Below are 21,895 nucleotides of genomic sequence, written 5' to 3'. Positions count from 1 at the left end.
ATGTGATTGTCTCAGTTCATCTGATTATTTAATTAGCCTTTTACATTTTATCAGTGAAAATGCATGCATGTACAGTACATGCATGTTGCATAAATTATAACACCGATCCTGTTTTGATGAGAGTCACATGAGACTGTCACTTCAATTCCATCCAATTCTCTAGACGGCTTTGTTCTCTGGCTTTATTTCGTAAGGTGGGGGCCTCCGTGGCCGACATATTACTATCGGATTCACTTTCCAATGGTTCAAACTGATACGGTTCTATGTGTATAGCAGTAGCATGTACACACTTCAATTTCAAGACTATCACAGTCAGATGTTACCTGGGAAATCCCATGCTGCTTTGCACAATCATTCCGATCTGAAAAGACAGCATGGAAACTATGGTCTAAAGGCTCGCCTGAGTTAGGGAGCCAATCAGAGAGTGGGGAGGGGTGGAAAGACGGTGACGCGTACTACTCGACAAACGGAAGCTTGTAGTTTATTTGGGACTGTTTACGGATCACATTTAACATGGCGGCGAGCGATACGAACCAAACTTTCGATCGTTTGGTGCCATTGTTTTCCTATTTTTGTTTTGCCTTCTCTTTCTCTTTCCTTCTCTTCTTCGCCTCTTCGTCTTCTTCGTCGCTCTAACTACGTCACCGGGTACAACTGCCATGATTGGCCATGGGCTACGTATACGCCAAATGATAGACATTCGCAACGTCCAATAAACGGCCGTTGACAATCGTAAACCACACCTCCCCTACGAGAAATTCAATAGGTGGATTCCAGACCATATTTCACTTGTGATATGGTCTGGTGTTAACCAGACTAGTCAGATGTATCACTATCTGAAGAATCCGAAGAACCTCCAATAAATCCAAATGAAGGTTGCATTGCAACCACTCTCACCTGCCAAGTCTGGTTCTGGTCTATAGCACTGATACCCGCTGTGACGTCACGCACTCGGGGCTGGTTGGCTCAGCAGGGCAGCTCGAATGCCAACTTTGCGGTCGATTTTAACTCTCAAAAAAAAAAGTACTCCTAATTATGCAGCATACAAGAGTCAAGGATGAACAGCCTATCCACTCAGATATGTATTTAAAAACAAAGGTTCTGTGTATCTCCTTTAACCAAAAATGTTAGTTTTAGGGCGGCACGGTGGTGTAGTGGTTAGCGCTGTCGCCTCACAGCAAGAAGGTCTGGGTTCGAGCCCCGTGGCCGGCGAGGGCCTTTCTGTGCGGAGTTTGCATGTTCTCCCCGTGTCCGCGTGGGTTTCCTCCGGGTGCTCCGGTTTCCCCCACAGTCCAAAGACATGCAGGTTAGGTTAACTGGTGACTCTAAATTGAGCGTAGGTGTGAATGAGAGTGTGAATGGTTGTCTGTGTCTATGTGTCAGCCCTGTGATGACCTGGTGACTTGTCCAGGGTGTACCCCGCCTTTCGCCCATAGTCAGCTAGGATAGGCTCCAGCTTGTCACATGACCCTGCACAGGATAAGCGGTTATGGATAATGGATGGATGGGTTACAGCTTTACCTCTGATGCTGGAGACTCCTTCCGTAAATGTTAAATAAATGTTTCCCTTACAGAAAACCTCACCATATCAACGATTACATATGCTTTTAATCTGTTTATTATTTGCGGCACGTCTACTGTACAAATCCCTGTGAATGCGTTATGATAGAAATAACGTATTAGAACGATCTTAAAACAACTTTTGTTATACATTTAATAATTAAAACTAGCGATATCAACTGACATTTTGAAATCACTGAGATCATGATCAGAATGGATGTCCAAGCAAAAAAGCCAAAATTATAATCCAATCTGATTCCGTACGTGCTAAGGTTTTTACTTTCTTTACTGCACTTTCTTGGGAGTTTATAAAAACTTGAACTGACTCTTAATCACTTACTTAAACACTAATTATTTTGCTCTGATGATGATGTCAGTGACGTCGAAATGTCAGTTTATGATATCGCAAGATTTTATTATTAAATGTATTCGAATGAGCAGATTATCAGAAACTTATGATTTGGAGTTGTGTTACGGTCAGAAAACAGGTGCTGTTCGAGAAAATTAATCAACATCTTCCGGCCAATCAGAGTACAGAATTCAACAGCATTGTGAAAAACGAGAAAAGAAAAGTTTAATCCATGAACATTAATTCTTTCTGGCGAAAATGTTGAGCAGTTATAAATAAAAGGTACCAGTACCTGGACCACGCAGTGGAAAAAGACTTGTATAATTATATTCGGGTTTATTAAACAGGGTTAGTCCTTGCATAGCTTCAACTTGTACATTTGAGGAGATGTGAAAGACCAGCATGATCAAAACAGGACCAAGCTTAAGAACTGGTTAGTAGTAGTTCATAAGCAAGTTAGTAGGTTAAAGAGAACCATAAAAGTGTTAAGTTTGGGGTCATGTTGTAAGGAAGGAGAAGAAAATAGAGGATGTTCTTGCAATGGAATATTCAACACGATGAGTACTTACCTACAGGACGAGCTGGAGATACGACAATGGTGGAGTGGATAAGACGAAAACGACAACGCCGATAAAGACAGACAAAACAACACAACAATGAGCAAAATACGACAAACAATAGAAGGAGAGAACATAAAGTTAGAGTGAACAATGAACATGTATAGTGTTCGGAAACACAACTGCAGCACGTCTCGATAGCAAGGAATGTGCACGAGGTCTTTCCCAAATCTTTTTTTGAACTCAAGCCTGGCTCTAGCACCTCCTGATGGCGGGATCAGGCACTACAGATAATGATTTTAAGTTTCCTGGAGAGGTGAGAGAGTAAAAAAAGAAAAGTTCTTCGTCTCACCGCCAGACATTCTCCTCACATCATCTCATTATCGCTCTAGGTGAAAGTCTGACACTCTTCGCAGCCGTACTATTGGAGCTACGCGACTGGCATTAATAACATACACACACCTGGCTTTCAGAAAGGAAGAGGCAAAACATGTACATCACTGACAGAGAGACAGCGAGGAACTGAGATGAGGAAGAGGAGGAGGACAGCGAGAGGCTGATGGAGAGACCCAGGTTCATGTTTAATGCAGAAGTGAAGCTCAGAGAGAGCTGGAGTTCAGGCTCCAGATTTGCCAAGTACACCCCCTTCTCTTTCTCCTCCAAGAGTTGAGCTTCACCGAGCACATCAAGCTGCATCTAAATCCTCGATTAAAAAGCCTGAAAATTGAACGTGACCCCATCCCATTGAGAGCCACCCTCCTTTTCTGGAGTCTTCCAGACCCCCTGTGCAGCTTTAAAGCTCTCCATGGAGCACCAAGGCAATTTGATTTAATGGGACGAGAAAGCAGGAGAGTGAGGGAGGTAAAGGAGAACGATTACGGCAAAATGTTTTTATTAACCTCGCCCGGCCCGGCTGTGCATCATGGGGTCGGTGTGCACCAGTAAACTGTGAAATGGCTTTGCTGGTTCGGGCCACGGAGGAGTCATGGAGACATTGTGTTTGTGTGTTTGTGCGGGTGTAGTTGAACGATATGGGGGGGGGGGGAGTCAGCTGGTCTCTCTATTCCAGCTGGAAATAAGAATAATAAAATAATCGCAGGCAGTCTGGAATCCTCACTCCGTTTCTCACTTTCATGCGGTTTATTTACAGATGTGTCAAAGGCACAGTATTTAAGTGCTTGGTGACTGCATTGAGGGGGTCTTCCAACCATTTCATGTGTTTTAGTGAAAGTAAGAGCAAATCATTTCACTCTACAATTTGGTCCACAACCCCCCCCAAAAAAAAACACACAAAAAAACACCTTCAGAATACAACCTCAATTCCAAAAAAGTTGGGACGTTGTGTAAACTGTAAATAAAAACCAAATGCGGTAATTTGCAAATCATGGAAACTCGATATTTCATTGAAAATAGTACAAAGACAACATATCAAATGTTGAAACTGATATATTTCATTATTTTTTGAGAAAATTTTGAATTTGATGTCAGTGACACATTTCAGAAAAGTTTGGACAGGGACATGTTTACCACTGTGTCACATCACCTCTACTTTTAACAACACTCTGTAAATGTTTGGGAACTGAGGAAACCAATTGCTGTAGTTCTGAATGAGAAATGCTGTCCCATTCTTGCCTGATAAACAATTTCAGTTGCTCAACAGTTTGGGGTCTCCTTTGTTGTATTTTGCGCTTCATAATGCACCAAATGTTTTAAATGGGAGACAGGTCTGGACTGCAGCAGGCCAGTTTAGCACCTGGATTCTTTTACTACAGAGCTATGCAGTTTTAATATGTGCAGAAAATGGTTTGGCATTGTCTTGCTGAAAGAAGGAAGGCCTTCCCTGAAAAAGATTTAGTCTGGATGGCAGCATATTGCTCTGAAATGTGTATATATCATTCAGCATTAATGATGCCTTCCCAGACATACAAGCTACCCATGCCATGTGCACTAATGCACCCTCATACCATCACAGATGCTGGCTTTTGAACCGTGCGCTCATAACAAGCCGGACGGTCCCTCTCCTCTTTAGCCTGGAGGATGTAGTGTCCATGATTTCTAAAAAGAATTTCTACTTTTGATTCATCAGACCTCGGGACAGTTTTCCACTTCGCCTCAGTCCATCGTAAAAGAGCTCGGGCCCAGAGAAGGTGGCGGTGTTCCTGGATATTGTTTATATCTGGTTTTAACTTGCATTTGTGGATGCAGTAATGAACTGTTTTCACAGACGATGGTTTTCTGAAGTGTTCCTGAACCCATACAGTGATTTCCACAACAGACACGTGTCTGCTTTTAATGCAGTGTCTCCTGACGGCCTGAAGATCACAGGCACCCAATGTCAGTTTTCAGCCTTGTCTCTTGCATACAGAGATTTCTCCAGATTCTCTGAATCTTTTAATGATATTATGGACCACAGATGATGTGATTCACAAATTCTTTGCAATTTTACATTGAGGAATGTTATTCTGAAATTGTTGCACTGTTTGCCCATGCAGTTTTTCACAGAGCAGTGAACCCCTCCCCATCTTTATTTCTGAGAGACTCCGCCTCTCTGGGATGCTCTTTTTATACCCAATCATCTTACTGACCTCATCTCATTATCTGTAGCCGCTTTATCCTGTTCTACAGGGTCGCAGGCAAGCTGGAGCCTATCCCAGTTGACTACGGGCGAAAGGCGGGGTACACCCTGGACAAGTCGCCAGGTCATCACAGGGCTGACACATAGACACAGACAACCATTCACACTCACATTCACACCTACGGTCAATTTAGAGTCGCCAGTTAACCTAACCTGCATGTCTTTGGACTGTGGGGGAAACCGGAGCACCCGGAGGAAACCCACGCGGACACGGGGAGAACATGCAAACTCTGCACAGAAAGGCCCTTGCCGGCCACGGGGCTCGAACCCGGACCTTCTTGCTGTGAGGCGACAGCGCTAACCACTACACCACCGTGCCGCCAGCTTACTGACCTGTTGCCAAACCTAATATTGGGGGGGGGGTTAAGCATTACACAGCTTTTTCAGTCTTTTGTTGTCCCTGTCCCAACTTTTCTGGAATGTGCTGCTGACATCAAATTCAAAATGAGTGTATAATTTTAAAAAACAATAAAATTTCTCAGTTTCAACATTATGTTGTCTTTGTACTATTTTCAATGAAATACAGGGTTTCCATGATTTGCAAATCATCGCATTCTGTTTTTATTTATGGTTTACACAGCGTCCCAACTTTTTTGGAATTGGGGTTGTATTTTGTGAAATCATATTTCTTAACCAATTTGATAGTAATGTTTAACCTAATTTGAGTATAATATTTTGATAGACCTTACTGAGTATCCGTCAATATTGCTAACGGAACCATTTAGATATAAACAGTATCATATGTAGCAAACAGAATCTCTCTTTTTTAATCAAACGGTAAAACAAATGGATGAAAAGTCAGTCTCAGTAATTTTTCCAGAAATTGTACATATAAACAGATTAATTATTTCCCCTGACACATTATCCTTGCGCATTTATTTATTAATTGTTTGCTTATTTTAATCAAAGGCTCGAATATTTACATGAAATATCAGATTGATCCATGACCACCAAGCCTTATTTATTTATTTTTTGTCCTGCCAAATCTCCTACGCTTTCCTTGTATGGTCATTATTTCCTGTTCATATTTATTCTTCCCTTTATATTTACTCATATTTTTAATCATGTATATAAAAAAAAAAAGCTCATAATGTTTTACTTCGCCAAATGCTGAGATATTTAGCAAATCTATATTCTTGCCGCTAACACTGTAAAAGTTGACACACTTTCTTTATATGGTCATAGTTTCCTGTTCTTGTTTACGCTTCCCCTCTTGTGATTGGTTGCTCTATCTAAACATATAAACAGGCTGTTAATGCGTTGTTTTGCAAAATTCTAAGATATTTACCTGAAATGTTTTTTGTTTGTTTGTTTTTTCTGCTAATACTGCTAGAGTTACACATACTTTCCTTATAAGGTCATAGTTTCCTGTTCGTCCTTACTCCTCCCCTGTGGTGATTGGTTGCTCTCTCTATTTTCACTCTGTCTTATTTGTGGTCGCTGTGAATTTTTGTCGTGTAACAACGCGTGCAAATGTGAATAAATGAAAGTGATGATGTTGAATATTGACCTGAAACTCTGTCTTTTCATACGACTTCCCAGAGTTCCCGTTTTCTCAATAAACACAGTTAATTTTGCTCATTTCTCTTGGATTTGGATTGAGGATATCAAAGTGTCTTGTTTATTACTGACTATTTTTTCTCAGACCCTTGAACAGCTGACTCACCTCTCACTGTGAGAGTCCCTGAGGCCTCCGCTTTACCCACACGGTTCTCTGCTACGCAGGTGAAGGTTCCTTCATCGGCCGCCGATGCCTTCTTTATCCGCAGCACATACTCCTCCTTATCGAACCTGATATCATACCTACAACACACACAGAGCAAACCAACCTTTAAACCACATCCGTGTTTCTTTTATTATTAGTTTGGCAATTCCACCACAGCAACCTTTTCAGGAACCAAGGAACCTTAGACAAATCTCCAACAGAGGATCCAGGCCTGAGTCATAGGCTGCATCCGAATTCTCAGTATGTACTAATGACGGTTAAGTAACTGTAGTACATTCTATAAGTATGTGAGCCAGTAATAAGGACACATTTCGGACTTTCATCCTGGTCGCATTCGACTACTATTAAATACCTCCTGAGTACTCAGACAGCCTACGTCCTGCTTTTAGCGTAGTATGGAAGTATGCATATTCCAATGCAGCTGTAGTTCAGGAACATCTTTAATTCCTTGCTCCACCTCCTTGTTCTTCCTGATCAACCAAAAAGTACATATTCTGAACCAGGAAGTACTAGTGCATCTCAAAAAATTAGAATACCATGAAAAAGTTCCTTTTTCATAATTTAATTCAAAAAGGTAAACTTTCATATATTCTATATTCATTACATGTAAAGTGAAATATTTAAAGCCTTTTTTGTTTTAATTTTGATGATTATGGCTTATAGCTCATGAAAATCAGAAATCCAGTATCTCAAATTATTAGAATATTCCCTAAGATCAATAAAAAAAAAGGATTTACAATACAGAAATGTCCAACTTCTGAAAAGTATATTCATTTATACACTCAATACTTGGCTGGGGCTCCTTTACCATGAATTACTGTATCAATGCGGTGTGGCATGGAGGTGATCAGTCTGTGGCACTGCTGAGGTGTTATTGAAGCCCAGGTTGCTTTGATAGTGGCCTTCAGCGTATCTGTATTTTTGGGTCGGGTGTTTCTCGTCTTCCTCTTGACAATAACCCATAGATTCTCTATGGGGTTCAGGTCAGGCAAGTTGGCTGGCCAATCAAACACAGTAATATCATGGTCAGCAAACCATTTGGTAGTAGTTTTGGCACTGTGGGTAGGTGCTAAGTCCTGCTGGAACAGGAAATCAGCATCTCCAAAAAGCTCGTCAGCAGATGGAAGCATGAAGTGCTCTAAAATCTCCTGGTAGATGGCTGTGTTGACTTTGGACTTGATAAAATACAGTGGACCAACACCAGTAGATGACATGGCACCCCAAATCATCACAGACTGTGGAAACTTCACACTAGGCTTCAAACACCTTGGATTCTGTGCCTCTCCACTCTTCCTCCAGACTCTACAACCGTGATTTTCCAAATTAAATGCAAAATGTACTTTCATCTGAAAAGAGGACTTTGGACCACTGAGCAACAGTCCATTTCTTTCTCTCCTTAGCCGAGATAAGACACTTCTGACATTGTCTCTGGCTCAGGAGTAGCTTGATATTAGGAATGCGAAAGTTGTATCCCCTTTCTTGAAGATGTCTGTTCGTGACGGGTCTTGATACACTGACACCAGCCTCAGTCCACTCCTTGTGAAGCTCTCCCAAGTTCTTGAATCAACTTTTCTTGACAATCCTCTCAAGACTGCAGCCATCCCTGTTGCTTGTGCACCTTTTCCAGCCACCCTTTTCAGCAATGACCTTTTGTGGCTTACCCTCCTTGTGGAGGGCATCAGTGATCATCTTCTGGACAACAGTCAAGTCAGCAGTCTTACCCATGATTGTGGTTGTGTGTACTGAACTAGACCGAGAGATACACTGTGTTCATACTGTTTTACTCAAACTCGAAATTAAATATTTTAATATTTTGAGATTTTTTTTTATGTTTTTGTACTGAATGCTATACTGATTAAAATTAAAATAGAAAAATGCTTGAAACATTTTAGTTTATGTGTAATGAGTCTATAATATATAACATTTTCACTTTCTTAAATAACTGATGGAAAATATTGAACTTTTTCACAATATTCTAATTTTTTGAGATGCACTAGTACAAGGATGGAGCATGGTTGAATGTAAGCAGAGAAGTTTTCCAGTCATGTCATGCAACCTGGGATAAAATATAAGCTTTAGTAATTATTTATTAGCTAAATGAAGAGAAGTGGGCTGTTCTATGGAGCTTTCAACCAAATCTAACCAATCAGTGATGTTCAACATGGCAAGCTCCACCCCAAACTTCCTAGCCCAGAGTATGTACTTTTTGGTTGATCAGGAAGTACAAAGGCAGAACTTGATTGGTCAAATATCATGTATTATTTTTTTCCCCCCAAGTTGAAGCTAATTTTTAACCATAGGTTTTTTTTTTAAATGGGCCCCGATTCACTATAAGTATGAATAGGTGGGCCTTAAAGTAGAAAAGGTTGAGAACCCCTGGTGTACTGTAGAGTGTAGATTGTTGCGTGAACAGTGTCGAGTGTATAGTGTTGAGTGTATAGTTGTATTTAGTTTAGATCAGTGGTTCTCAAACTGGGGGGCGCGGACACTCGGCGAGTGGGGTGTGTGGTCACAGACCGCTCAGTGGCAAATACAAGGGGCTGGTTTACAGTTGCATCAACAAATAACGAACGTCTTCATCTTCAGTCCAGCCAATGAAAACGGAGAGTTATTATTTGAAATCTCAGCAAGGGACTTTTATAGACACACCTCGAGTACATAAGAGATCACAGACATCGGAAACACACCACTGTGCAATCGAGTCGAGCTCGTACCATTGCAGCTTTCATATAGCTTACTATTAGCTTTTCAATTACCTTTTTAAAGGCTATATCCTTGCATATATAGCTAGCCTTCCAGCACTGCTATTGCAGTAATAATTTACAGTCTTTTTAAAGACTATTTCAGCCCTCTTTTCTCGTTTTAAAACTCCATTTCAATCCGATCTTACCATCTCTCTTTCCTACTTGTCAACTTACTTTCTCCTTTGCCTACTCGTCAACCTACTCTTTCTCCTTTCTTTAATCTTTCTCCTACTTTTTTCTCTCTTTCCTCCACCTTTTTTCTTCAATTAAAAATTGTAAGGTCCATCACCATATCACAGTTAATTATATTTTAACTTAATTACATTAAGCACGGTTTGTAGATTGCTCATTTTAGCAGAGCTAAGTCTGTTGTGTGGTGGTAAGGTGCTAGCATTCTTAGCTGAGCAAGTCCCTTTGCTACGTTCACACTTGCAGCATAACGATCTTTTATTGGGTTAATAAACAATATGGACAAATTTCTAATTTGTGAAAAAAGAGCTGGTCCCACTGATGCACCAGTTCCCGATAAAACCAAAACTCTGCGAATATGACGATTTACAATACGTTTTTTTCTGTTACTGGCACACTGGAACCACGTCCGCGACGTGTCGTTTGTGCGGAGGTGCTTGCCAATGACAGCATGAAACACCTGTCTGGACTTAAGCAGCAGTTAGTTTCTTATTTCAAGGAGGACTACCGGCCATTTTCATGGGTTCGGGACCCATTTGTTTGCACCGCAAACGATTTGTCACTGCAAATGCAAGAGCAGCTTATTGAGCTGAAGAGTGACAGCAGGCTGAAGCATCTTTTTGCACTTGTTCTCTTACATCCTTCTGGGTAACGCTGATGCAGGAGCACCCCCAGCTCTGTGACGCTGCCTTAAAAACTCTCTTACATACCTTTCACGTCAACATACTTGTGTGAGGCAGGCTTTTCAAAACTGACCGCAGTTAAAACTAAGTACCGCAATCGTGCACAGGTTGAGGACGACCTGAGGCTGTGTTTAACTAAAACTGAGCTGAGAATTTGAGAACTCTGCCAAACAAAGCAGGCTCATGTATCACACAGACATTCGTTAACACGACCTCAGGTACTCCGGGAGAGTTTGTTTGTTCGTTCATGTGCTTGTTTCTTAGCAACTTTGCAGAAAAAAAAAATGTACAGACGGATTTTCATGAAAATTTTACGAGAGACGAGTCTTGGCCCAATGAAGAACTTAAATTTTGGAGGTGATCTGGAACCACATCTGGATCCAAAAATTAAGGCTATAGGGCAAAATTGTATATTTTCAATCTAACATTGTAATAATACACAACAATAAAAAAAAACAGCCCGATAATAATAATAGCTTATCTATCTTTTTTCATGGGGGGGGGGCTCAAAGTGCACTTGCTACAGTCAGGGGGGCCCCAGATCGCAAATGTTTGAGAACCCCTGCTTTAGATGAATCCACACAGACAGGTTCATTGTTTAAATCTCTAACACTGACCACACAGTTCACTGTTCAGAGAAAGTAAAGATCAAAAATGCTCTTTCATGCAATAATTATACAGTAACATCGAGCATGAAAATCTGTCCAACTACATCTCATTGTTGTGAACATTTAGTTTGTTTTTTTTTAGATGAGACAAAGCATCCACGCTGTGGTTTGGAATCACAAAAGGGTTAACACATTCAACAACATCACACACAGAACAAAGTGTTCAAACAGCACTGTGGGCTTTTTTTTTCTTTTTAAAGCTCACAACATAAGATGGTGGATCAATTATTCAGCAGTGACACACTACATAGACGAGGAGAAGGCTTTCAGCTAAAACCTGATGCTTTCAATATTAATGAGCGCATCTGCTCTGTGTGTGTGTGTGTGTGTGTGTAAGAAAGAGAGAGAGAGGATGTTGCATGTGCAATGATGAGGAATGAAGATTGTCCTAAAATCCCTGAAGAAATTAGCCTAGTAAACTAGACCCACCCGCCTAGCAGCCAAAAATATTTTTGCCTAGCGAGTGGGTCTAGCCTTGCACCATATAAACAAAAACACCCCGGGCATCAAATCGTGCCCGCCAATCACAACGCAAGGTTTTTGTTTGAATTCTTTGGGCGGGCTTTTGCAGGAGTGACGACAAAGCTGCGCGACGCTGGAGAAAGCACAACAGGAAAGATGGCTATGGCTAGTGAACAGCGTGCGTTTGACTCCGCTTTGGAATCAGTTTTAGAAGAATTAGACTTGGCGTTTTCGTTGAAACATGAGCAGGAAGAGGCTCTCCGCTCATTCCTTTTCAAGAAGGACGTTTTCGCTGTTTTGCCGACCAGCTAGCTCCGCTCATAGCCAAAAGGATGGGCTAGTTTGTGCAGTACGAAGAATTAATAAACAGCTTTGAAACATTACTTTTTGATTGTTTCTTATTTTCCCGTTATTTTAAATTTAAGGGAAATTATTTCACCAAACACCACTAAATAAAAACTCTCAAAAACAGTTTAAGCAAACCCTTGAAAAAAAATGAGTGCATGTTATGTGGTACAGACTCCAAACTTGTGGTCATTATCTCCAAACTTCTTAATATCTAGAACCTGTTTATTAATTAATACACATTTTGAAAAATTATTTATTTCAAGGCCTCCCCCACTGCTTTCTGTCGCTCTGACTATGTCACAGTCACTGTTGCGCTGATTGGCCTATATGCACAGAGACAGTTTGAAAGACAGCGGTTTGTTCCTCCTACAGCCTTCTGAAATGTCTACGGATCGAGGCCAGACTAAATATTCACATAGAGGTGGGGTTTACATTAGACCGTATCAGCGGATCATCAGATTAATGTTTTTAAAACGATTAGTGTGCACACAGCAACACCAATACACGGATACGCTCGGCTCCGGAGGCATCCTGCGCTCCAAATCACTCCGCCCTGAACAGCGAGTGCCCTCTGGAGGGTGCGCACTCCGGCCCTGCGCAGCTCACAGAGCGCGCGAATGAAGCGCACGAGCAGTGATTCGGGACTGAGCCGCTGTGTGTGTGATCCCAGCGCATATCACTTACCACTTGCAAGTGGAAGGATGGCAAGCCTAAAGACCATCATAACTACACAATGGGCAGTATTTGCATCAGTATTTGCAGTATTTTCATACTTTTATACTCTTTAATGAAAGGTGATACAAGGCGGAAGTCCGCGCCGTTTTTCAGCAGTCGCGTCACATGACCAACGCCAGCGAATCAGGAAGGTGGACGTCACAGTGACGTTGTCCAATGACGACGCCAGCTAGAGCTCAGCACAGCATATCCGCGTATTCTCAATGTTTACACAGCACCGGATCAGACACGATCTGGATTGAATACGTGGACCCTGGCGGATTCCCGTTTCCCGGCGTTTCCAGGCAGTTTAATGTAAACGGACAGTGCATCCGCGAAGAAAACGAGACAGATACGGTCTAATGTAAACTTGGCCTTAGTCTGGCTTGCCAGGCTATGAAGAAATAAGATACAAGCTTGATTTTCGATCAAAAATGAAAAATTCCAGGAAAACAAAAACAGAGAGAAAAGAAAAGTGATTACGGTGAAGTCCAACTTCATAATAGTGATGACACTGTGACCTGAATACTGGTGTGTGTGTGGGGAAAAAGCATGCTTGAAAAGTTGACGTGTCTTGTACGTTGGCCTCCGACACTGCAGGAGAAAATAATTGGCGTGCGTGCGTGCGAGAGAGAGAGAGAGAGAGAGAGAGAGAATGAAGCTTGTCTGACAGCTAGACAACAAACTGCCTGCAGTCTGTCATTCAAAATCCCATCTAACACCCAGTAAAAGGTGGCGAGAACGCTTCGTGCTTGATCCTCAGTGTGAAGCGCTAGTCTAGTAAAGTCCAGTAAAAGGGAAAAAAAAAAGTTTACAACGCGGCCTGCTTGAGAAATAAAGTAAAACCTCCCACACTTTGTAAACCCAAACAACAACAGATGCCAGAACAACGATGAAACAACCACTGTGAGGAGATCAGCTGCTTCTTCCTCGTAAATCACTTGGCTGTAATTTGCCTCCGTCAGCTCACACTGTTTTTACAGGACTCACTCGAGGCAGTGTGAGCAAATTTAAAGAGACTTTGGAGACTGCCAGGGCTGAAGTGTTAAAAGTCTAATTAGGCTTTGAATAAGAACGAGGTGCTCTTGCTGAGAGGAGAACGCAGCACTGGCAGAGAAGACAACAGTCTTTAACTACGTTATTGTTACTATGTGACTGTGTTACGATGATTGCACGTGGTGGTAGATGGACGTCACTTTCCTTCGAGTGTGTGACTCCGCCCCTGACGCTAACTGAGCAGCAGTTTGAAAAGATGACGTCGGCTCAAATCGAGCTTGGAGAAATCACGTACTGTAATAGCTTTCACACTCCTTGGTGATAAGGAAAGCTGCCTGGGGGTGCGAACTGGCTGCCACACTGTAAAAAAAAATAGTTGAGAATACTTGAAATTTCAAGGCAACAGTCTGCATTAAGAATTTTATGTTTTGCCAACGATGTGCCCATGATAATCCAAACTATGATAAAACTGTTATCTTTATTAAGAATTCTTAATTAAGTCAATTTTCAATTCCTCATTCTGCCAACATAGATTTCTCTTTTTGCTGAACAGTGGCATTCACAGTAGTGCAAAAAGGCAATCACAATTTTTTTTGGGGGGGGGCTTTTTTCACCTCTATTTGGATAGGACAGCATAGAGACAGGAAATGAGCAGGAGAGAGACGGGGAGGGATCAGGAAATGACCTCAGGTCGGAACCGAACCCGGGTCCCCGGATTTATGATATGGCACCTTATCCACCTGAGCCACGACGCCCCCGAGGTTATCATAATTTATCATAATTTATCATTAAACCATACATGCCTTTTTTCACTGTTCTACACAATTACAAAAATTTTTAAAACCCATGTCGTGGGTATGGCGTTGTGGCTCAGGTGGATAAGGCGCCATACCATAAATCTGGGGACCCAGGTTCGATTCCAACCCAAGGTCATTTCCCACTCATTTCCTGTCTCTACACTGTCCTATCCAAATAAAGGTGAAAAAAAGCCCCCCAAAAAAGTCTGATAACCTCAATTGCCTTTTTGTACTACTGTGAATGCCACTGTTCAGCAAAAAGAGAAATCTATGTTGGCAGAATGAGGAATTGAAAATTGACTTAATTAAGAATTCTTAATAAAGATAACAGTGTTATCATAGTTTGGATTATCATGGGCACATCATTGGCAAAACATAAAATTCTTAATGCAGACTGTTGCCTTGAAATTTCAAGTATTCTCAACTATTCTTTTTTTACAGTGCATGACTAAATTACGGGGGACTAAATTCAGGGGAAAATCCCACCTCAAAAAAACTTTCACACATGACGCGACATCTAATTTTATCTGCCTATACAGTAGTTGTGTCAAACAAGCAGCTCAAACTCTCCTGATTTTCTGCCTCCAAAGGTACAGCGAAGACAAACAACCGCCTCATCACCAGAGTTACACCAATCTGCATTTCATCTGCATCCCTGAATAATGAAGCTCATCGAGACGGCACACTAACCACAGTGAAGTAGCTGAGGCTTATCAGTACTTCTAATTACTGTATATAGTTACTGTTTTTTTAACTTGTATATATTACAGAGACACAAGTGTTTCGCTGGGAAATACAGTACGCCACTCATGTTTTTCATCCGAGCTCCATCCGGGACATGGAGAACCAAAACCATGACATAAATCTCTATCTGTCACTTGTGAGGAAATCGATGAGTGAGTTGTTTTGATAAATTTGGGGACTTTTTGTTTGTGAATGTGTTGATATAATAAAAAGAAAATCACGCGCTGGTTTGAAGGTATGAAGTTTATCTTCTCGTGTTGAAAAACTCACATTTTTCATATGAAATACATCACGGATCTGAGTGACGTATTTAAATAATATTGGCTGGCGTTGAGTGGTATATCAGATATATTCCATTCAGCCAGCATGATACTGAACGAGTCAAAGACAAGTTCAATATCATGCACGAAAAAGCTATTATTATTATACATACAAACTCTTTTTTCCAGTTTTTTGATGTCCGTTGGTATGTTTTTCTCTTGTAAACAGAGGGGAACGGTCAGGGCCTTCTAGACCTTCAGAGACGCCCAAACACATCAGCATTTCAAATGTTATGTTTAATTTATTTTATTCTTTCATAATTTCATCATAATTATTTTCATTCAGCTTCATTTTCTATCAAATGTGCTTCAGAAATGAAAGGGTTACCGTCCTGAAAACATTAAAATGGAGTTATCCAGTGAGATGTTTTTGTTTGCTGTCTCTACACTGCAAAAACCCGGCTTACAAAAACAAGAAAAAAAAGTAATAAAATGAGGAATATTTTACTTAAAATAAGCAAAATTATCTGCCAACAGAACAAGAAAATTTGACTTGGCAAGATTTTTAAAAACAAGTAAATATATCTAGCTTTAGAAACCCCACAGATGTCTTAAAACTAGTGTATTTATACTAAAAACAAGTAAAGTTGTACTACTCATTTTAACATGCTAGATACTTTGTCCCCCAACCAACAGTTTGACTATTTCATCTGGGCGTATTGGCGTGCTCTGTTTAAGTAAGTGTTTATACCAACTGAGACCGCCAAATAAATCACAATCAAAACAACAAACCAATCCATTTTGTAGCCTATTTTTGTTGCCAGATTGACAATACAACACTTCATTTAATTTAGTTATCTGTTTTGTGTTAAGAGATTAAAAGAAAGGATAAGATGCTTGAAATAAGAAATTCTGACTTTGACAAACTTGTCATGGTTAATATAACACCGATGAAATTATGGTAATTCTCATTTTAAGACAGAACTTACTCATAACCAGTAATAAAATCTCAATAACAAGTTATAATACCTTATTAAGATAGTTGAGGGAAAAATGCTTAAAGTAAGTGAAATACTCTTACACAAAACCTGTCTGAAAAGGAGAATTATCTTGGCAGACAAATAACAAGCATATTTTGTCTTGATTTAAGATATTTAATCTTGGTTAGATTTTACTTTTTGCAGTGTAGGCTGAAAAGAGTTTAGAGCTGCTCACTCACTGGTTAGGACTTCATTGCTGGGACAGACGGCCATGGCAGTGTATGTTTACGTAGGAAGTGACAGATGAATTAACCAATCAGATTTTGATTTATAGTGGGAGGGACCAACAATTTATCACCCTCGGCCTGCTCAAAGGCCAACGCGAGCTTAACCGCGAATCATCACAGCCAGCGCAGCAGTGAAGTCACCTTCCAGCCGGTGTAGCGTTCATCAGTAGTGTTAGCGAATGCTAATAAAGCGGTCAAGCCAGTGCTATAGAGAGCAAGTAGCACAGGCTAACAACTGAGAAACTAAGGCTACGTTCACACTGCAGGCTGAAGTGACTCAAATCCGATCTTTTGCCCATATGTGACCTGTATCCGATCTTTTATTGACAATATGAACGACACAGATCCGATTTTTTCAAATCCGACCCAGGCCGTTTGGATATGTGGTCCTAATTCCGATTCCTATCCGATCTTTTCATATGCGACTTCAGTCTGAACCGCCAGGTCGCATTCATCCGACTTACACGTCATCAACAAGCCACAAACGTCACTATTCTGCGCTGAAGTAGGCGGCGGGTCTCTCAAAAAAAGTTACAACAACATGGCGCATAATCACGGGCGCAGATAGCGGGGGGGACGGGGGGGATTCGTCCCACCCAGATTTAAATTCACCTCGTTCGGTCCCCCCCACTTATAGGGAGGAAAAAACGTCTATGCTGTCTTTCTTTGCATAAGGCAAACCTCACGGAAAAATCAAAAGACTAATTACCATTCGGTTTATTGAGGTGCACGGCAGTGTATACATAGTTGCAACAACTCACATAAAACAAAACAAAGACTGATATTCGGTTGGTTGAGCTGCGCAGACTGCACAGGTTGCGAGCTCGAGCTTGGTTGCTATGGTTACTAACAACAAGTTTGACAGGCATATCGGGGTTGGGGTTGGTTTGCTGGCAGCTTTGTCCCCCCCAGTTCAAAAAACGTATCTGCGCCCCTGATCATGACATCAATGCGAGGGACGCTTCGGGCTGTGAAGGTTCTGAATCTTCTCAATGGAAGGACGCAGAGGTTAGGGAGCTGATTTCCATTTGGGGGGATGCAGCTATTCAAGCTAGATTGGATGGGTCATACCGCAACCGGGCGGTTTTACTTCCGTAAACACTGGCCATGCTCACTGCGTGTGACGTCGTCGTATCCTACAATGCGCATGCGGAACACTTTTAGGTCACTTTTCGTTCATACTGAGGATCACATACAAGTCGCATATATTTGTTAATGTGAACGACCTCACAAAAAAATCGGATTCCACAAAAAAATCGGAATTGAGCATTAAGCCTTGCAGTGTGAACGTAGCGTAAGATTTCTGTCTCCAGACTCTTCTTCCACACTGCACGATCACTACAGTATTTTTTACTCAGACTTAAGTATTCATTTCCCTGTGTAATTTACTGAGTTACTTTTAAAATCAGCATCAAAAGCTACACACAACAGAGCAACCTGGCAGCCTGACGCTAATTACTTACAAAATCCTTTACCCTGCTGATCTTTTGGTGTCTGGCTAAGTTTAAGTCCCAGCTCTAATAGTAACAGTTCACCACTGCTTGTAAATACGTGTGAAGAATATCTAATGAAGTTTTGTCACCTTTTGAGTGTTCAACGCATTTTTCTCTTTCCTGGTGAACAAAGCAGAAAAGTTTTTGATTGGATATTCGCATCAGCTCCGACGTGTGACGTCATGTTGTCTTGACAACCATGCAATATCGTAAACCATATTCAACGCTCATTCTCCATTGGGTAGAGTGACATAATACGCAGAGGATAAGTGATATGCTAACAATATCGCATGCTATCAAACCAAATGAATGAAACCCGCTAGAAGGGAATAGAACACGTTTTTATTCCATCGAAAAAGTGTCCTGGATGTCGAATAATTTCCGATTTTTCACTCCGATGACGTCACTCCCAGGGATTTCCTGCAGACTAGATAGACGCGTGTTGTCAGAATGGCGAACCGGTTCAAAATTAAAATTCTTTTGATTTAACTTGTATACTTTTTGTGGATGTGTCCATATAATATAAAGAACATTACATGGTCGTGCAAAGATATGACGTTTATCTTCTCATGTTGAAAAAAAAATATCTATTCACCACTCGAAGATAAACTTCATATCTTCACGCAATCATATTATATCCTCTATACATCTATAAAGGTGGCATAAAATGTTGTCCAGACCACCTTATATTATGAAAAAAGAAAAACTAAATAAATAAAATAACCCCTAATAAACTTGTATAGCAATGAAAACACACACACACACACACACACACACACACACACACACACAAAATAAATAAATCAATCACCAAGTGTGAAAGCTTGCTTTTGATTTCCTTCCAATTATTTCCTTCTCATTTTAGGAATAAAAAGTTCATTTTATTAAAAAAAGTGGATTCTCATTACTTTTTTATTAATGATGAGAATATGTGCTTGTACATCTTGCTCAGAAGTAATGACTTTTTTGTCGTTTTTTTCCCCAATTCTGGCGAAGTGCCACGACCTCATTCCACACTTTCACTAAAGTCTTTTATGTGCCTCTACCAGATTCCTTCACCAAGTCTGTTTCCTCGTGCGACAGGAACTTTGAACATCATCCAAAACATTTAAAGTTCTCTTTCATGAGGTTTGATTGTTATGCTTTTCATGCTGTGAATGAAGACGGAAAGCAGTGCAGCATGTTTGTGGAAAGTTCTTGAACAGATAAAATAAACAGAGACGGATCGAGTGTCCTGACCGTCGGCGCTCTGGATGAACTCGGAAAAACAGAGAGGACTGATGACAGTGTAATGATACGGGAGAACCTAGAGGAGCTGGTAAGCACGGGTATGACCTTTTCACACACACACACATAATGCCCTCATGCATATACATCACATACAGAGCTCTCCATTGTTAGGGAATGTTGCTGCTTCAACTTTCAAAGCCTCAAATTCAGTTAGAAATGTCCTGAAAGTTCAGGAGTTAATGAAGATATGAGCAGGAATTGTACTGTCTAATTCAGGGCTTTTCAAAGTGTGGGAGAGTCAGCCCCCCCCCTTCAGAGAGCAAATAAACAACAGCGCCCCCCCTTACAATTTTTGTTGTTGCTATACTTAATGTTCCATTCGTATTTAAAAAAAATGGTTGTTGTACACATTTTTATTTTTTTCTTTTACACATTTTAAACATCTATGCTTCTTTAAAACCTATTTTTTTCACACATTTTAAACATCTGTGCTTTTTTAAAACCTCTTTTTTACACATTTTAAACATCTGTGCTTTTTTAAAACCTCTTTTTTACACATTTTAAACATCTGTGCTTTTTTTAAACCTCTTTTTTTTACACATTTTAAACATCTGTGCTTTTTTAAAACCTCTTTTTTTTACACATTTTAAACATCTGTGCTTTTGTAAAACCACTGTTTCTACACATTTTAAACATCTGTGCTTTTTTAAAACCTCTTTTTTTTACACATTTTAAACATCCGTGCTTTTTTAAAACCTCTTTTTCTACACATTTTAAACATCTGTGCTTTTTTAAAACTGACTGAAAAGGTGCAGGCTATCTGCTGGTATCTCGTATAGTGAAGGCTACATCAGGGGGCAGAGCCTTTTCTTACAAAGCCCCACAGTTATGGAACAGCCTTCCAAGTAGTGTTCGGGAATCAGACAGTCTCAGCATTTAAGTCTCGGCTGAAAACATATCTGTTTAGTCAAGCCTTTTGTTAATGGTGTTTATGAGGTAAAGGTGTAGATCTGGAGGATCCTCAGACAGAGTGTTTTGGTAAACTGGGATGTATGGATGCTGTCAGTCCCCACTCGCTTGCTCACTCGAGTTTGTTGACGGTGTAGTGGCTGCTGCTTTATGTCCCGGGGCTCCCTCATGCCTGTGTTACCTTCTGGCTCTCCCCTTTTAGTTATGCTGTCATAGTTAGTTGCCGGAGTCCCTGCTTGTACTCAGTGCAATATGTATACTGTTCCTACTTATTCAGGTGACATTGGGCATACCTAACCACCTGTGTTTTCTTTCCCTCTCCCCCACCCCAAATCTGTCCCTCTGAGTTACATGGAGTCAACAGGAAATCTTTTGGTGGAGACGGTGGAGACCTCGACTGGCTATCGTAGCCTGCAGGGAATCGGCCGTCAGACATTCTGTCGCATGTCCCAGACCCGGTGAAATGTAACTGAATTGTCTTGGCCAGCCCTAAGGGTCCCATCTGCATCTCATCATTGCTGAGGAGTGTGCTCCCATCACCCAATCAAGCATCCAGCCAGAGCAGGTCATGATATATTTTTTACCATATTAACATGCCATTGTGTGTTATGCCTGATGTAAAGACTCTCGTCTCTGCGAGCCTACCACACAGATTTAATACTTGTCATTTTTAGGGCATACCTAACAACGTGTTTTCTTTCTCTCTCTCTTTCCCCCCCACCCCACCCCCCATCTGTCCCTCTGAGTTACATGTTGATCCTGGGATTGAGATGCTGGCCTCTTCTGCCCCTCGGACCTGCTTGATCCATCCTGGTGCCCTGTGTCTGGTCGGAGTTTTATCGCCCCACTCCTGTGAAGGACGGCCCCATGAGGACAGTTGAGGGTTATACCTGTTAAAACTGTTAATATTATAGTCATGCTGTCTGTTGTTGCCCAAATGAGGATGGGTTCCCTTTTGAGTCTGGTTCCTCTCGAGGTTTCTTCCTCATGTCGTCTGAGGGAGTTTTTCCTTGCCACCGTTGCCACAGGCTTGCTCATTGGGGATAGATTAGGGATAAAATTAGCTCATGTTTTAAGTCGTTCAAATTCTGTAAAGCTGCTTTGCGACAATGTTTATTGTTAAAAGCGCTGTACAAATAAACTTGATTTGATTTGATTTAAAACCTCTTTTTTTTTTTACACATTTTAAACATCTGTGTTTTTTAAAACCTCTTTTTCTACACATTTTAAGCATCTGTGCTTTTTTAAAACCTCTTTTTCTACACATTTTAAGCATCTGTGCTTTTTTAAAACCTTTTTTTACACATTTTAAACATCTGTGCTTTTTTAAAACCTCTTTTTTACACATTTTAAACATCCGTGCTTTTTTAAAACCTCTTTTTCTACACATTTTAAACATCTGTTTTTTTAAAACATCTTTTTTTTTTTTACACATTTTAAACATCTGTGCTTTTTTTTTTTTAAAAACATCTTGTTTTACACATTTTAAACATCTCATAGCATC

General features: G+C 40.7%; 1 protein-coding gene across 1 annotated transcript in view; it reads right to left on the bottom strand.

Annotated features, from left to right (window-relative positions):
- The window catches only part of robo2 (roundabout, axon guidance receptor, homolog 2 (Drosophila)), a 553,585-nt gene that overhangs the window by 184,569 nt on the left and 347,121 nt on the right, over window positions 1–21,895 (bottom strand). The window contains 1 exon segment of the mRNA XM_060943573.1: window positions 6,768–6,904. Within this exon segment, the coding sequence (XP_060799556.1) occupies window positions 6,768–6,904 (137 nt within the window).

The sequence above is a fragment of the Neoarius graeffei genome, chromosome 17 (assembly GCF_027579695.1).
Source record: "Neoarius graeffei isolate fNeoGra1 chromosome 17, fNeoGra1.pri, whole genome shotgun sequence".
In the NCBI taxonomy this organism is placed as follows: domain Eukaryota; kingdom Metazoa; phylum Chordata; class Actinopteri; order Siluriformes; family Ariidae; genus Neoarius; species Neoarius graeffei.
The sequence above is the reverse complement of the archived record's forward strand: the minus strand, read 5'-3'. Positions and strand labels throughout refer to the sequence as shown.